The sequence below is a fragment of the Zootoca vivipara genome, chromosome 8, assembly GCF_965207765.1.
Source record: "Zootoca vivipara chromosome 8, rZooViv2.hap1.1, whole genome shotgun sequence".
Lineage (NCBI taxonomy): Eukaryota > Metazoa > Chordata > Lepidosauria > Squamata > Lacertidae > Zootoca > Zootoca vivipara.
Genome location: NC_142591.1, coordinates 71,638,478 through 71,657,147, shown reverse-complemented (window position 1 = coordinate 71,657,147; position 18,670 = coordinate 71,638,478). Strand labels below are relative to the sequence as shown.

The window sequence follows — 18,670 nt, the reverse complement described above, 5'->3', positions numbered from 1 at the left end:
GTAAAGCAGAACAGCAGCCTATGTTAAGAGTTATGTGGAAACAATAACAGATGCAATTATGACATGGACCAGCCAAACAAACAAAACATTATAGCACAAAGAAGAAATTAAAACACAATAGGAAGAATAAAATAAAATGTGCTTAAAGTAGCGCTTCTTTCCTGGCGGCGGCGAAGAAGCATTTCTTTTTAATTCTTCATATTGTCTCAGCAGCTTTCCTTTACATACCAGCAATCAATCCCACTGATCCTGTTGAAGCCTGTTTGCCTCAATTGAAATATCCTCCTCACTTTCTTGTAAAAAGCCAGATGAAGTTTGCAGCGCTGGATAATTAAAACAAATCTTGAATAAACTGTTTCGTGGAGATAGGAGTTTGATGGCTGGGTATATAAAAATTGTAACCAGATGTTGTGCAGAAGCCACAGCAATATAAAGATCATGAGCCCTTTTTTCAGTCCAAAGTAAAAATATTATAATTGAAGTTGTCAGCAGGAGTGAGACTAATGTGCCTGTATTTGATTAAATAATAGTTTATTTAAAAATTCAGTGTGGCCCAGAATTGGATGAGACTGAAATAGGAAAAACTCAAATGCACTTTCTCCCCCCCCCAAAGCTTTTTTCTTTTTTGGCTTAAATGAAAAGGGGGAAATAGGCCTTGGTGAAATGTTAACAATTTTGTGTAATATTGCCAATTCCTGTCATTATCAATTCAGTATTTTCACCCCATCAGCATTCTTCAGGAGCGCCTGGTTATTTCTTTTTTCACTCATTGACTGGCAGAGAAAAGAAATGACAGAAACTAAACAATACAGCATGGAAATGTTAGAGCTGTTATAGATGTTCTGGAATGCTACATTGAAAGGTTTCTTTTCCCGTGACAGAAAAGTCCATAATTTCATGTAAATCACGTTCCCATAGATGTTCATAGACGTTATTCTGATCTTTTTGGAGAACAGGATCTTCTTGGAAGTGGCCCCACAGCTATGGAATTCTTTTCCAAGCAGAGGCGGACCAGCTGATACGGCAGGGCAGAACTGTAGAGTCGCCCTTCCTGCATCGGCCTTGCTGCCACTTATCGGGGACAGGGTGGTATGGCCAAGACTGGCACAAGTGCCACAGTGGCTCTACTGCTGCACCCACACAGCCCCATTTTTGCTACCACCCTGCTCCACATTTGCATTGTTCTGGTAAATGACATCAGTTCTAGGGCCATCTTTTTCCTGCTGCTTTTTGTGGCTAGTCTGTGGAGGTGTTGTAGGTTTTTGGCAAGAGTCGTGTAGTGCTAGCCCCTGCAGCATTTGCTGCTGATGTAATAAACTGTTACCAAAAAGTAAAAGAGAAAAAAAGGATTCAAAATAGAATCATAGGGTCTTGGAGTTGGAAGGGACCCAATGGTCATCTAGTCCAACCCCCTGAAATGCAGGAATCTCTGCTAAAAGCTTCCATGCCAGATGGCCATCCAACCTCTGTTTAAAAACCTCCAAGGAAGGAGAGTGCACCACCTCTTGTGGGAGACTGTTCCACTGCTGAACAGCTCTCACTGTTGGTCTCCCTCCTCTGCACACATTACAGCTTGTCAACATTATGTGTGTGTATTAGTAGTTCTGTATTCACGTGTGGAAAACTGGATTTGGTTATTTATTATTTATTTCATAAAACGTATATACCACTTGATTGTAAAAAAACAAAAAACAAAAAGATAAAACAATGAAATTGAAGGAAAATTTACTTTAAAACATACAAAAGCTGAAATACTAAAAGGGATTGAAATGACCTTGACTTTCTACGCATCTAGATAGGCAGGTGCTGAAAAGAGTACAGTAAAGGGACCTGCTTGATCTAACTAGGCAGGGAGTTCCAAAGTGCTGCCATACTAAATGACCGAGTTCTTACAAATGCGGAAGGGGTATCACATAGCACCTGTAGTAGTGCAATCGAAACAGTCGAGTGGAGCTGATATGGATTCAGTGATATATTTTTTAAAAACAACAACAACAACAACAACAACCCTGCTGGAGCTAAGTTTTAGGCTAGCTCAGGTTGGCTCAAGTTCCCAAAAGCTGGCAAATTGGAAGCCATCACTGATGTGCCCTGTGATCAGCGATAATGTTGTACGATGTCACCTATTGCTCTGGCTTGCAGCTTTACCCTCCTTTCAACCACACGCCATAGTCTTCGCATCTTTGCTTGCCCTGAAATGGGCTTTTCCAACTGCTTTGCTTTGCTTTTGGTTTGGCTGGCTTGAACAATCTGTGGGGGAGGCACCTCAAGGGTCCTGTGCAGAGAAAAGGTGATGATCCTCTTTGTCTTCCGTGCGCTGCTCTGGTTTGCCAGAAGCGGCTTTGTCATGCTGGCCACATGACCTGGAAGCTGTACACTGGTTCCCTTGGCCAGTAATGCGAGATGAGCGCCGCAACCCCAGAGTCGTTTGCGACTGGACCTAATAGTCAGGGGTCCCTTTACCTTTACCTAGACTTATCTATAAGTGAATCTGTACACTGTTGATATGTACACTCCGTAGACAAGAGTTACCGTAAGTCTTTTGTCCTCATGGTAAATAAAATGCCAAATATGTCATCTTAATTACAAATAGCTTCAGCAGCTCAGGTTTCAGTTCACCGAAATGATGAGCAAATTCTGATGGGAACTTGAAGAGTTTCAAGGGAGTCATAGAATCTTACCTGACAGTTACATTGTTGGTTTAGAGAAAGGAAGTGTGAACCCAAATAATTGGAAGATGCACTTGAGGAAGAGAGGAAACTCTCAAAGCTAGTGCCATTACAAACCATTTTTCTACATTATTATCACATCCAGAGACTGGTCTGGATATGATAATGATGATGATGATGATGATGATGATGATGATGATGATAATTTTATTTATATCCCACCCTCCCCGGCCAGAACCAGGCTCAGGGCGGCTAATGTCAAAATATATAATACATTAAGACATAAAATTCAGCAATCGACTTGTTCATTCCCTTCAGATTCAACCTCTCACTTTCACACCACCTTCTGTGATCTTCCCTGTATCTGGAATGTTCTGCAGTCTCTGTTCATCAAGCCATCTTTTCCTCCCTTCTCAAAATCAAAAATCTTGCCCCTCCTATCCATTTTGGTAGTGTTAAACTGTGATCTTTGGATCAAGGACTATGCTTGTTCTGTATTCTGTGCAGGTCCTATCACACTCTTGGTGCTAAATGCATGTTTTTTGTATTCTAGCGCTGCTCTTCTTGTTCCTACTAGCATAGCCAATAGTACTGCTAAGGAAAGTAAATGAATACATTTGTTTTGAAGTAAATTCCTTTAGGTTATGTGGCTATTACAGTAATTTAACCATACCTATGATTGAGATTTAGCCTGGTTTACATTATACAGTACTCCTAAATTCGGAACCAGCACGTTCGGAACCAGCCTTCCCAAAATTAAACACGGCTTTATTTATTCATTAAGAACATTTGCATCCTGCTCTTCAGCCAAAAACGTTCCCAGAGTGGCTTGCATGCTGTCAGTTAAAACAAGGCACTCCCTTCCACAGGCTCACAATCTAAAAAGTCATTTATTTATTTTATTTGCCTATATGGATAGTTCATATGCTGCTTAATCATCTCTAAGCGCTGTACAAAGAATGCAATACAATGAAAATAAAACCTGGTTAAAGCTATCAAAGACATGACACAGAAGGGAAAAGGAACATGGAGAGAAGAGAAAAAAATATGAATATTTAATCTGGGCAAAACAATGCATTTGGGCATGACACAGTAGTAAAAGACACATTTTCTTCCTGATTACAAACCTTCATTTTGTGTTTTTATATATAGGACTCTCAAAACACATGACTAATTTTGAAAATCCTTCCTGGTGTAAAACGGGTGTAGTACCAGATGTTCATTGCGTTTGGTTTTCATGGCTAAACTAGAGGTTTTGTAGGGTCCAAAATACCAGAACCCTTATAGCTGAAAACACACACCTTTTTTATGCCTCTTCATAGCCATTGCTCCTCTGATTTGCTGCGAACTTGTTCTTATCCCCCCACTCTCACGCTTAACTGTGGGTAGGGATCCTTTGCTGCTTGGTTCCTAAAGAAACAGTACAGTCATATCTCATATTGTGTCCGCTGCGGGTTGCGTTTTTTTCGTGTTGCAAACACGGTGGACCCGGAAGTGCTTAGTTCCAGGTTTCGCTGCATGCACAGAAGTGCTCTATTGCGCTTTCGCGCATGCGCAAAAACGCTGCTCGGGTTGCGGACTTTTCGGGGTGCGAATGGCACCCCGGAACGGATCAGGTCTGCAACCCAAGGTACCGCTGTAATCACATGGGGAACTCAATGGCAATCATTCCAACTCAGGGCCATTGGCATCCAAGGCCAGAGGCTCATTCCGCAGAAACTGCATGGCTCCCCTCATGTGAGCAATGCATGTTCCAGTGGAAAATCCCAAGCTATTGCAGTCACTAAAAATGTGAATCCATTTCCCTGTGTCTGGGTTGTTCTGTCATTTCATGGCTTCGTCATGCTTCTTATCCATGCAAAGCTTTTGGAACATGCTCAGAGACTAAATACAATCTTCTCTTTACATTCTCACTAAGCTTTCTTTTCCCTCAAATTAATGGATCAGGAAGCTTTCCTGCAAGATAGGTTTGCTATTTTCCTGGAATCGCTTTGAGAAAGGGGGAGAAGTATTATCCACAAACCTGAATATATATTTTTTTCACAGTTGGCTTTCCTCCAAATTATAAACAGCTGAACTGATTTAAATAAAGTTTTGTGTTTTTTTAAAAAAGAAACCACTTCACATCTGTGCTGGCCAATTTGTGTGCCAAATTTCAGCCCAGTGTGATTTGAGACAACTGAGATATTAAACACCCCAACCTAGGAACTAAAATGGAAATACTGACAGACCCTTAACTGTAGTGGTCCCTCCAGGCAGTGTTATTATAATGTACTGGCTATAAGGATCCACATAATTAAAGATTGACGCAGCAGAAACGTAGTTTCAATTATGGACCCTTTGGGCTTCTTTTCCCAGGCACGTACAGGAAATCTACATGGATAACTCCAATTAGTAACAAGTGGCGTTGATGGGAATCCAGACCCCCTTCATCTTTGTTTAGGGACATGTTCAGAAGTGCTGCTGGGAGGTTCTGTTAGGGCTGGGATAAAAGGTGGGATCCATGAAATGGGATGCAAAAGGCTAATGCAGACATAGGCAGTGTGGGATCCTGCAGAGGTTGGTGGACTACAACTCCCATCATCTCTGACCATTGGCCTTGCTGACTGGAGCCGATGGGAATGGTATTCTAACAACATCTGGAGTGAGAGGTAAATAAATATCCTTCACTTAGAGAAGGATCTGAAAAAAATTCCTTGAAGCAGAAAATTCATCCCCCTACCTTAAAAATAAAAAACCACTCAGGAACAAGAGATGGATTGGGAATTGAACAATCACATTTCACAATATAACAATAGAGAGAATTGACACAAATAGAGACGATACAGTCAAATAAAATAATACTTGGTTGGTCTTTTCTCCATGTTTCACTCTGTGATGGTTTAGGATCAGGTTGGGCATTAAGGAATTAAATGCAGCTATAAGGCAGCTGGCCTCAGGTCCTTGGTCTGCTGACCACACATATGCTTTACAGAATTTTAGTTTGGTATTGCAAGCCAGAGAATAACTTTTGGAGGAAATACCACTCAGTTTGTACCGTAATACAGTGAAGGGTTACCAATCAGACAAATTTGTATTCTGAACGAGGAAATTACAGACTTCAGTGACATTAGTAAACCCTTTTTTGGGAATTAAGTAGTATCTAAATTGAAGAAGATGAAGAATCGCCAATCTGTTCATCATCCAGATTATGAAGAACATTACACTGTTTACACAGAAACTAGGAAGTGTTTTTTAAAAAATATATTTTTATTGGTTTTATATAAAATAACAGCCATTTAACACAGGAAGAAATAGGTTAAATGGGTCATACTGGTTCCAGACAAAACATTTCCTGAATTACCTTGCTTTCCAATGTGTAATAAATAGCTTCTACAAAAGCTCATACCAAAATAAAAACTTAGTTGGTCTTTAAGGTGCTACTGAAGGAATTTTTTTTATTTTGCTTCGACTCAGCCAACACGGCTACCTACCTGTAACTTCTACTTATCCTGTTAGAGAGTTTACATCCTTCCCACTTGGATTACTTAATCAGTTCTAAAACAATCCAATCTATTAAGTAAGAACTGGATGCACCTTCAGATTCCCCCCCCCTTTTGAAATTATTTACAATCATGTCACAGAAAAAAGCAACAACTTTTCAATAATTCCCATGCCCACCCCAATCTATCAGGTAATAAAGTAAGATTACTTTTTCTAGCTACAGCCTGTGTAATTTTATACCATTGTGATTTTGGGCGCAAGTTACAGCACTTGTGAGCTTTGTGTTGCTTTTCAGAGTGGCTCATGGCACAGAGACATTAACTTAAATCCAAATAAGCATCACTTTATTGATTAGGAGCAGAGAAGTTGAATTTAACCTCTCCACTGGCCTTATCTGGCATCTGTTCATCAATCCCAGTCGCTATAACAGGCTAGTTCATTGCTACACAGTTTAGCTTGAATTTAGTTGCGTCTTGGCATATATTTGATGAAATAACTATGTGTCTAGTGTAGTTGTGGTTTCTCCTTTAAATTTTGGTCACACTGACAAGCACTCATTAGCAATGAGGAATGTTCATTTTAAAGACTCTTAATCTCATGGTTGTGGGTTTGAGCCCTTGTGTTGGGCAAAAGATTCCTGCATTCCAGCAGGTTAGACTAGATGGCTCTTATGGTCCCTACCAAATCTACAATTCCATGATTCTTTTGTTCTATTTTCACTTAAGGTCAAGCAAATTCAGCCACCATTGAATTGCCTAGTGTGCCAGTTGCATACGGCAGATAATTTTTCACTCCATATTTTTGCATAATATACAACACAGATCAGTAAACTGCCTTCACAAATAATTCCTTCCAAATAATTCCTTCACCTTAAGGTGTTCTACGAATAATCATCACATTTATTTTTTATTGTATTTTATTGTAGTTTTTTCCATTTTTTAGGTTTCCCCAGGGTTTCAGTGGTGTAGATAGGTAATTAACTTTCTATGCATATATAGATACTTAATAGATAAACTAATGATTAATTGATAATGAATCATTTTATGCATATAAATAATAAACATCCTATGCATATTCCCCAAAAGGTTACCTGCCACTATATTGACCTGTAAGATCACTTAGATCACCTGGGTAAATTCTACCCAGGCACCACATCCTACCCCAAAACAGGCATTTCTGCCCCCTTTCCTTTTTTTATGGAATGCCCTTCCCCCTTCAGATGCCTTGACTTGTTTCTTTGCCCAGGATTCCCCTGACCCATGAGATGAGATGTTGTTTTATGTGTTTAAATCCCCTGAATTCCTGTTTTATTTGTTTTTCTTATATTTTCTGTTAATAGTCTTCATATTGCAATTCTATTTGTGTTTAGTTTTTTAAGGTTGGTTTTAAAGGGTGTGTGTATGTGTGTGTGTGTGTGTGTGTGCGTGTGTGCGTGTGTGTGTGTGTGCGCGCGCGTGTAAATCACTTTCTATATTGTACACTACTTAGAGCTGAGCCGAGGAACCTCTGGTCCTCCAAACATGATTGGTCTGCAGTACCCATCAGACCATCAGACTGGAGTTGTTATCCCAGTGGCAACTGGAGGAGCAATGTTTTCCCAGACACGGCTTAAGATTTTTCAATATTAACTGGTTTATAAATGCACATGTTTATAAAAGCATAGTACATTGTGAAATAATTGGGCATGGAGTGGTCCTATTGTACTGAGACATAGGTGAGACAATGAGGTGTAATTACGATTATGATTTAGTGGTATTTGGTTGGAGGGGTGGGACCAGGAGATCATTCCCTTAGCATTCTTGATTTTATTACCTCGACTTAAAGCAAGACAACCTTCTCCACTAATGAAATTGTGTTCTCGGTTTAAAAGGGCAATTGTTAGGCTGACTTTGGTGCTCACCGAAAAACATTTCCCCAGTCTTGTTAAATTATTGCTCTCATTTTAGATTTTTATGGCCGTGTAGGTTACCTGGCCTCGTTTCTCCGTGTTTCATTCATTTTCCTCGTATTGGTGATTAATGGGGGTGTCGAACGTTAGAGTGAGCAGGCATCAGCAAATGCAAGATCATAATTAGTTTAGCTGACGAGGGCCTCTGATAGCGCTTGCATCTGGATGGAAAAATTACCCTATAGGGAACTGGCTGATCACCAGGTCTTTTTAGTGATACATTGTGAAACACCCGATGAATCAAATGCCCTTTCGATGCCAAGAAAGTGTTCCATACTCCAAGCCAAAATTATGTCTGCAAAAAGCTTTCCATTTGAAATGTATCAGAGTACAATTATAACCATTGTATTTTCTTGGCACTGATAGCCCCCCTTCCCTACAGTATGGCGTAAAGTTAAATAAATTACTTAAATTTGATGAAACCTTGAAATTTTGATTTACATGACTGGTAATTTTTTAATTTAGAACAAAATCAGTTTAATCTTTTAGTGAAACTGTTTTCCCTCCACACCTGTGCAGGGCAGAGAACATTTAATAAAAGTTTGTAAAAAAGAAAGAAAGAAACCAATGTTGAAATGATTTTTTTTTCAAGGGGGGGGGGGAGGTAGAACAAGACAGCCATGTCATTGTTGTTAGCAGTTGTGCCCACAAACACAGCCTGGTTTTTTTTTCTTGTGGTGTTCTTATTGAAATGAAAAGTTTAATGATATCATTATGTCACAGAAGGAATTTAACAAGCTTCTCTGGTCAGCGGTGCCCACTGCTGAACAAGATGGAATATTAGTAAATGTTGAATGGGCTATTAGTAAAGCTGCAGAGCTCAGTCAGCGGTCCAGTTAATGTTCATTTTGCATTTGGAAAAGTTTTGCCTTTACTAAATTAAAACGAAAGTAAAAAATCTCTCCACCGATTAGGCGGTATGGTTTCATACAAAGTTCAGAAGTGGTATCATTAGCAATGCCATATTTTTCACTGATGAAATAAGGCCGTGCTCTCAGTCGGCTGTGGGAAATAGAAAGTAGCATAAGTGGATTTTAGTTTTATGTTTACCCTGTGTGGGAATTACGTTGAGTAATGTGTATATTGTTAATGGCGTATAGGCTCTTTTACAAGAACTGGAATGAGACAAACGAAGTGGAATCACACACACACACACTATTTGTAGTTAACATTTATAATTTATTTATAATATTTATAATTATAATTTATAATTAAAGCAGTGAAATCCTTGCAAAAAGCAGCTAGTGAGATCAGCAGAGATAATTTTGTGTCAAAATAGAAGATTGAAATTTGGAGTTCAGAATCCAGTCATTAGAAGGGCAGAAACGCTAAAGTTCAAAAAGTTAAAGCTGTTACTGGGTTTTTTTTGGGGGGGGGGAGTGGTGGCATTTTGCACACCTCATCCATCACTGTAGGGTAAATTGTAATGAAAATCAGCGGTCCCTATTAAGCACAATTGAACCTGACCTCATTATGGGCAGTGTGGTTTTTTATGCTATCAATTGTTGCCAGCCTAGAGACAAGACTCCTGTGTTGATTTGTCCAAACTCCACACAGATCATGTGACTAACCTTTGACCTTGTGTGTGTCTCTCCCCCCCCCCTCTTTCCCGTTTCAGAGACGTAGAGGCTCAGGGGTTTTCTGTGCCAACTGCCTGACCACAAAGACCTCTCTCTGGCGAAAGAATGCAAATGGAGGATATGTATGCAACGCGTGTGGTCTCTACCAGAAGCTTCACTCGGTAGGAAGAACTTGCTCGTTTTATGCAGGGAAGATTTTAGGCAGCTAGGCTAAAGGAGGGCAGCTGCGGTTAATTTCCTAACTGCATTCCCCCCCCCACCCCTTTTCTTCTTCCCAATGTGGGCCACTCTGGGATCAGATGTGATTCATTATGGAACATGCTGATACACCACAGAGACGCGTCTGTGCTGGAGATTACCAATGAGGCATTAATTATTTTGATACAAAATAAAGAATAAAAGTGGGGGTGTTTCCTCCTCCTCCCACCCAAGAAGTTCACAGAAATATGTTGCAACAGAACTTGTCAAGATACCCTCCTCATATTGATCACAAAGGGGGAAGCTTGTAGCTCAGTGGCAGAGTAGATGCTTTGAAGGAAGAAAGTTTCAGTCCCTAGTATCTCCAGGTAGGGTGGGAAGATACCCCTGTCGGAAAGCAGCTGCCGGTCATTGTAGACATCATTGAGCTGAATGAATGGTCTGATGGATAAAAAGCAGAAATATGTCCCTTGTTAACACCTAGCTCCAGCTTAGTAACTCAGCTTCAGGGCAATATTTTTGTTCCCAACAATGTATGATCAAGGGACTAATAATAATAATAATAATAATAATAATAATAATAATAATAATTTATTATTTATACCCCGCCCATCTGGCCGGGTTCCCCCAGCCACTCTGGGCGGCTTCCAACAAAATATTAAAATACAGAAATCCATCAAACATTAAAAGCTTCCCCTAAACAGGGCTGCCTTCAGATGCCTTCTAAAGGTCTGGTAATTGTTATTCTCGTTGACCTCTGGTGGGAGGGCATTCCACAGGGTGGGTGCCACTACCGAGAAGGCCCTCTGCCTGGTTCCCTGTAACTTGGCTTCTCGTAGCGAGGGAACCGGCAGAAGGCCCTCGGCGCTGGACCTCAATGTCCGGGTAGAACGATGGGGGAGGAGAGGCTCCTTCAGGTATACTGTCCTGTTCCAATGAGCATAGCTTGGTTTATGCCAACCTGCTCCACCCTTCCCTTTTTATTTGTTGGTGCACTGCAGGACTTCCTGGCTTAATTAACCATAGTTTCCCATTACATCTGAACTGGTAAACCATAGTTACCAGAAACTCAACAAGCCAGGATCTTAAGCCCAATTAGAAATGTGGTTTAAGACCTTGGCTTGTTCCAATTCTGGTAACACATTTTGAACCACTTTGAGGTTTTCTTCTTACCATCAAGCAGTATATAAATGTTGCAAAATAAAGAAAAATAGACATAAGAGAAAGCTATGGTTAAACAACCCATTGAACTGTGTTGTGCCTAGAAGGGAACAAGGCTTGTGCATATATTTGCTTAACAAGCCAGTGTATGTACATCCAAAGCAGGGCATTGAATATTGACCATACCAGATATTAGCCAGATTTCAATGGCCCATATAAGAGCATTCATCTAATAAATAAATAAAATTATTGGGTGGCGTTCACCTAACCAGCCCCACCAGCGGAAGTGCTGTGTAAGGACTTCTGCTTGCACGATAGGACTTCCCCCCACATCCCCCTATATCTGCTGAAATTGGCTTATAGGGAAGAACCCCAGAACAGCACAGGGGATGGGGGGGCAAGCGGGTTATTCCATCTGGCAAGCTGCAATACTTTCACAGGCAGGACAATTGGAAGAATGCAATGTTGACTTCCCCCAATTATATGAGAGTTTTAATCCTGACTTTTAGTGTGAAATAGTTTGTTGTAGTTTATTTAACAACATAATCACACAGATGGCAAATTCAATCTAAATGTAATTTCATCTGGCGCCTTTTTATTCTATTTAATTTTTGATCCACTGTTTATGTCTTGTCTTGGAAAATTGCTGTACTGCCTCTTTTGCATCTTTTGACCCCTCCCCCCTTTCTTAGAAGTGATGGAAGACATTATTAGTTTTGTGAGATTGTGTGTGTAATGTGTAGAAAGAAAGAAAGAAAGAAGAAAGAAAGAAAGAAAGAAAGAAAGATACATTATAGCTACAATTTTTAGATATTTTTAATTAAAAGGGTATCATAAAACATGCAAAGTAATCCTAATAATGTATGCTGGCAACATTGCTAATTGGTTATAAGTTGTAAAACCTTTATTTAATTAGCACACAACTAAGATAACACCATCTTTAGTAGCAGTATTGGAGCATCGTAGTGAGATGTTATTTGATGTACACTGACATTAATGAGTTTAATTTAACTGCCCAATCAAAGCTCATAGATATAATTAACCCTGCTAGGCTGTGACAAACAGAAACACACTGAAATAAATGTAGATATTTAGCGGATTGGTTCCCACCGACCCCCTCCCATTTTTACAAAGCTATTTAAACACAGGAAATTTCGGACTCCTGAGTAACACAGTTTGAAGTAAATTACGGTAGTATATAAACTGGCAAATATGGATAGAGCTCACTTTCAAAAATAGCTTGCAAATTAATTCACACCCTAATATTGCTATATTCTATCCCCCACCCCATTATAGCAACTGCCTCTTTATGTAGTGAAAAGTATATGGGCACGGGCTTCTCATTGCCCTAGTGCAAAGCGATGGTCAGCTTTTGCTACCAAATTGCCTCTCTACGGTGTCTCATAGAACACAATAGAAGCCCTTTAGAACTGAACTGGCATTAAAAGTAAAAGCAGCAATTGACAGAAATTGAGATCAGTGGTGTGTATCTGGCATGTATTTCCACAGTGGATTTATTCCCCTCGTCCAATCCATATCCATAATACAGTCCTAAGTTCCATTTCTTGGTGGTACTAGAAAGCATAGGAACCAGTGGGTAGTTGAGTATGTATGTATGTATGAATGTATGAATGTTTGTATGTTCCCTTTCTTCCATGACATAACTGAATATATGAGATGATATTATCAGTGAACAGGAGTGATGAGCGGAGTGATGAGCAAGCCAAGGGAGAATCCATCCTCTCCATTCTGGCATGTGTTACACTAGCGTATAGCAAAGAGTACAAGTTTTAAAAGGCAGAAATATTCATGCAGAGATGTTATTTAATGTAACAATAGATATATGTAAGGCATTTTAGACTATCCCAGTAAAAGAGAATTGAGTGTTCAACTTACTTGCCTGAACTTTGGGACCTTATATCATAATCATAATATTTCCTCTTGGCTTATTGAGGAGCTTACACTTCCTAGAACAGAATCATAGAGTGGGAACTTCAACCACTACTGTTCTTACGAACTAAAGGTTTCCACTTCTTATTAGACACCGAAATCATGGTGAATATTTATTCAAAATTAGATTTTTAATAGAATAAAGCTTGAGAGGCAATCACCGACACAACTTGTTTGACTTCGAAAAAGAGGCTAGAAAGTTGTGGGGTGAAGGAGCCAGGTCAAGCAAGCAGACACCTCTGTAAAGGTGCAGGTGCTGTTAAGGAAGTTGGCTTGTTTTGCATGCTGTCTAGTCTAATGTTGGTTTAAAAATGGTGATATGCATAATTCATGAGTCACAATCATAGTCACTTAAAACATTGATCTTCAACAAGGGGTCGTGATATCCAAGTAACTTAAGGTGGGAAGAGAAAATAGGGAGGGAGGCAGAGGAAGTTATCCTGGTCCAATAAACCATGGTTTTTCAGTCCAGCAACAAGCTGTGTGCCTCCTTCCCTCCCTCTCTGTCTCACATGTTTGGTTTCAACAAATCTGTCTTGGTTTCTTACCAACTGGGGTATCAAACCAAGATCAGATTTAAGATCTTGTAGTTTAGACGATCCTCAGTCAATATGGTCATTATTAGGTTTTTTGTGCATTCAGGGGACTCTTGAAAGTAACATAAAAAGGTGTTAGGGTGGGGAGATTTGATACTGGCTAAAGCACTTTGATACCAGCCAAACCATTTAAAGGGGGCGTTGACACATTTTTTAATTATATAAAATTAAGGAGCCGGTTTCCAGTGCTTGCTTTGACCTTCTGTCCTCTTGATTTGAGGAAGCCATTTCTTTAAACTGTTTCCCTGCAATGGCTTGATGTGGTTCAGCAACTATAACTGGGGATTTGCACAAGCAGTTCTGCAAAGCTTTGCTTAGCAATGCTCTTTTTATTTATGATGTTATTGTGTTTTATATGCAGACTCCCAGGCCTTTAAACATCATTAAGCAGAACAACGGTGAGCAGATCATTAGGAGACGAACGAGAAAGCGCCTTAACCCGGAGGCACTGCAGGCTGAGCAGCTAAACAAACAGCAGAGAGGGAACAGTGAGGAACAACAAGTCAACGGCAGCCCGTTAGATAGGAGGTCAGAGGATCATATAACCGAAGGTCACCAGAGAGAAATCCAGCTTCCCAGCCTGAGTAAATATGAAGCCCAGGGCTCATTGACTAAAAGCCATTCTGCTCCGCAGTCAATATTGGTCAGCCAAACTCTGGATATTCACAAAAGGATGCAACCTTTGCACATTCAGATAAAAAGTCCTCAGGAAAGTACCGGAGACCCAGGCAATAGTTCCTCTATATCAGAAGGAAAAGGAAGCTCAGAGAGAGGCAGTCCAATAGAGAAATACATGAGACCTGCTAAGCATCCGAACTATTCGCCACCCGGAAGCCCCATTGAAAAGTACCAGTACCCACTCTTTGGGCTTCCATTTGTACACAATGACTTTCAAAGTGAAGCTGATTGGCTGAGATTCTGGAGTAAATATAAGCTGTCCGTTCCCGGGAATCCACACTACTTGAGTCATGTGCCTGGCCTACCAAATCCTTGCCAAAACTATGTGCCTTATCCCACCTTTAATCTGCCTCCTCATTTTTCAGCTGTCGGATCTGATAATGACATTCCTCTAGATTTGGCGATAAAACATTCCAGACCTGGGCCAACTGCAAATGGAGCCTCCAAGGAGAAAGCTAAGGCACCGCCAAATGTTAAAAATGAAGGTCCCTTGAATGTAGTCAAAACAGAGAAAGTTGACCGAAGTACTCAAGATGAGCTGTCAACCAAGTGTGTGCACTGTGGCATTGTCTTTCTGGATGAAGTGATGTATGCCTTGCATATGAGTTGCCATGGTGACAGTGGACCTTTTCAGTGCAGCATATGCCAATATTTTTGCACGGACAAGTATGACTTCACAACTCACATCCAGAGGGGCCTACACAGGAACAATGCACAAGCTGAAACGAATGGCAAATCTAAAGAGTAAAGATAAATAAAATAAAATAAAACCTTAGCACTTAGCACAATTAAAACAGAAATAGGTTTCCTTGATGGGAATTCAATAGCTTGTAATGTCTTATTAAGCACTTCATATAGCAAGCATGCCTTATCCAGTATACAATCCTTCGTTCTTTTCTCTTCCCTCCTTTTCCTTCCTCTCTAGACAAAAAAAAAAAGTTACCAAGAAGGAAAAGCAAAATGGATGGCAGATGGAATTGGGGGTTAAGGGATATTCACTCGGGACCCGTCCACCAAAACTATACAGAAGACACTATATCAGGGCAAGTCTCTTCCGGGGGGGGGGGGGGACGGACCCTAATCAGACAACTAATGCTTTTCGTTCTTGTAGCTGCCTAGAATGCAAAGATGTATAATGCAGGTGTACAGTAACATATGCACACTGTATAGCAAAAATGGACTTGTTAAATAAACTGATGTCCAGAAATCTAGTAGTATTTTTTTTTCCTCATTTGGGTTCACTTTGGCCTTATTAGAGCATCTGACAGCATCCACCATTTCTGCAATCTGGAGATAGTAGTTTTCTCCAGGCGTCACTCATGCTAAAGCAGCCGGTAGCTACTATTTTGATGGCTATCGGCTTGCAGTCTACATCAGTACTCCCCAATCTATCAAGGTCTAGTGCAATAGTAGATCGAATAGGTACCTGCAGACCCAGGAACAATCATCAGGAGCATTCAAAATCACGAAAGCCTTCTTCCCTTGCAATCTGAAAACTTTTTTTAAAATGAAAAAAAATATGTATCTCAGGAAAGGTTAAAGTTAAATGACGCTGGTGTCAGGAAAAAGAAAAAGAAAACCTATATATTTGTAGTCCAGACCTTCTCCTTTCCAGTCTGAAAGATGCGAGAAGGCCCTTTAAAATAGGTATTGTGCTGCTGTTCATTAATTTCCAGCGCAGTACAGGCCCCAGGGTTGCAAACTACATCTCAGGGGTTTCTGAGTAACGTGCTTTGGCCAAAATACAGGTTTTGGAGTAACGTTCTGTAGAAAATTGCTCTGCCTGGCGACTTATCTCTTTTATGGAAGCTTCTTTGCCAATTTGATGTGCATAGTATTAATGTTTTGCATTAGCTATTCTTTCTAAATTTCGCTTCAGGGTTGAGTGCATGACTCACTTTCCCCAAAGCCCTTTGGTTATTTATATGTAGCGGTCAATCTCTTCACTAGACTTAATGCCAGCTTTTGCTCGTGTCTGCCTTCATGGCTGTTTTCGTTTTTAATACTTTAAAAAGAAAAAGAGAGGGGAGGCTTTTTGTAAAACTAGCCCATGAAGGGAAAGCTCCTCAGCGTAACTGCTCAGGGAAATAGGTCTAAATAACTCAATATCCAATCATTGGTTCAAGGTGCTGTTAGCTAAGCCTCCTTAGATGCTACAAGGATCTGCAAAGGACAGACTTCAATTCATTTGCACGATATCGGCCCAGCCAGTAGTTTTGATTGTTGTTGTTTTTACGAAGGGATATACAAAGAGATATTACAAGCTACTGGATGCACTGTCAGATTAACTTATTTCATTTAAGAAGTTGGGAGAACAAATAGGGAAAAAAACTTATTTTTCTAGTAAATATTAATGTATTACATTTCAAATAATGGTGCCTGACATATTGAATAATTATTTTCTACAGTGTACGTATGCAACAAAGATATTCCATCATGCATAAGATTCAGCGCTGGCTCAGCCTCGCTCTGTTTACATTTGCAAATGTAGCAAACAAGGTAATGAAGCAAATTTCTATTGCAGTAGGTCTCTTTTATTTGTGCGTGTGTGTGTGCATTAAAAATTGTAAACAGTAACATGAAATGAATGGACTTTGTTGATATTAATGATTTGCTGGGGGAGAAGAAGATGAAAAAGAAGAAGAAAAGGGCAAGAAGGAAATGCGAGAATATTTTTACGCCTACTTAGGAGGAAGCGAAAGGGTAGCACGATTCATTCCAAGTACTTTTTTTGTATTCTTAAGCTCTTAACTCACATTGTTATGCTTAAAATGATAAACATATATCCTCTTTTTATTGCTTTGTCTATGTTTCAGATGAAACATTTCAGAGATTATGTCGAGAGGTGCCATACGACTCCTTGGCACTGAAGGTTTTTATTGCATTCTGTAGTCGCATTGCACTCCCGTTTTTACCATATTACACAGCCGCTTCATTGTTTGGTTTTTTGTGTTCTTTTGTTGTTGTTGTTGCATTGGGGCTTTACTTCTTTATTTCGCATTGCAGGCTCTTTAGTCTCTCGAGGTTATGGAGTACAACTGGTTCCTGAATGTTGCTGCGAATGAAGTTTTAAACCGTCTTGTTGTATATCCAGTTTCCTGTCCCTCCCCTGTTTTGTTTTCTCAATTGTTCTATGAATTTGTTTCTAGGGGGTGGGGAAGGGCGTAGCTCGGTGGTAGAGCATCTGCTTTGCATTCGGGAAGCCTCCTCTCCCCCGGGTTCAATCCTGGGCATCTCCTGGCAGGGCTGGGAGAGGTACCCCAGCCTGAGACCTTGGAGAGCCACTGCTTACCAGTGAGTAAACAGTACTGAGCTAGATGGACCAATGGTCTGACTCGGTATAAGGCAGCTTCCTATGATCCCATCAAGGCTAGATTACCCCAGTTCAGAAAGGTATGTTAAAGGGCCATCTTCTGCTCCCACTTACATGCTGCCTATCACAAATGTTCATGTAATTCAAACTAACTTTTAATAAGAGTCAGACGCGTCATTCTCTGATGAGCATTTAAAATAAACCTAGCCGGAGCTGGGAGAAGGGAGAGAGGACCTTGAGGTTAGGGTCATTTTCTGACTAGTGGTTCTTTTGGTACAGGGCTCAGATTTGGAAGTGTCCCTTAATGAAATCTGCAAGCCACCCCCAATTTTAGCTAAACCATGTCTCCGCTTCCAAGTCTTCTGAAACCAGTAACACTGGCTGCATTCCTAAACACACCTACTAGGGAGTAAAAGTCTCAACATAACTTTACTGTTGCACAGGATCACTCCACACACAGGACCCTCCTGAAAGGTGTAGGGATCCACGCTGGAATCAAGCATGGTTTTGGCAAAGGATAACATGTTTTCAGGGGTGAAAACAGATGACCACTTGCCAGGTGGTAACTTATCCATGGTGTGTAATGTAACCATGTTGCAACTTGGTCACCTGTAGTCCAGAGAGGCGTTTTATCACGTATCCTTTTTAAGCTTTATGAAGACAACGGATTAAAAATTACTTGGCTAATTTGACAGGATAATATAGGCAACTATTTAAACCTCCAGCTGGACCAGCTTACCATGCATGTCGTGGTCAGTTATTGCAGTGTTTCCCAACCTTGTGCCTCCAGATGTTTTGAGACTACAATTCCCATCATCCCTAGCTAGCAAGACCAGTGGTCAGGAATGATGGGAATTGTAGTCCGAAAACAGCTGGAGGCACAAGGTTGGGAAACACTTGAGATATTGTATGCACCCAACACTGATATTGAAAGCAAAATGTGGGAAATGTCACCCTGCGTGAGAAGCACTCCCATACCTGACCACCACAGGTCTTGCTGACCTTGGCAGTGTTACAGAAGCTGCATTTCTTACGGGCAACTTGTTATTGAATCATTCCTCCCAAGCCTGCTGTTTGGCAGCAAAGGGGCATAT

At 40.5% G+C, this 18,670-nt stretch overlaps 1 protein-coding gene across 11 annotated transcripts in view; it reads left to right on the top strand.

Annotated features, from left to right (window-relative positions):
- Positions 1-16,880, top strand: part of TRPS1 (transcriptional repressor GATA binding 1) — a 237,774-nt gene extending 220,894 nt beyond the window's left edge. For all 11 annotated transcript variants that reach the window (XM_035125587.3, XM_060277657.2, XM_035125582.3 and 8 more), the window contains 2 exons: positions 9,719-9,841; positions 13,947-16,880. In XM_035125587.3, coding sequence (XP_034981478.1) covers positions 9,719-9,841; positions 13,947-15,011 — 1,188 coding nt within the window. In that variant the 3' untranslated portion in view covers positions 15,012-16,880. The remainder of the gene's footprint in view (positions 1-9,718; positions 9,842-13,946) is intronic.
- Positions 16,881-18,670: the final 1,790 nt, after the last annotated feature.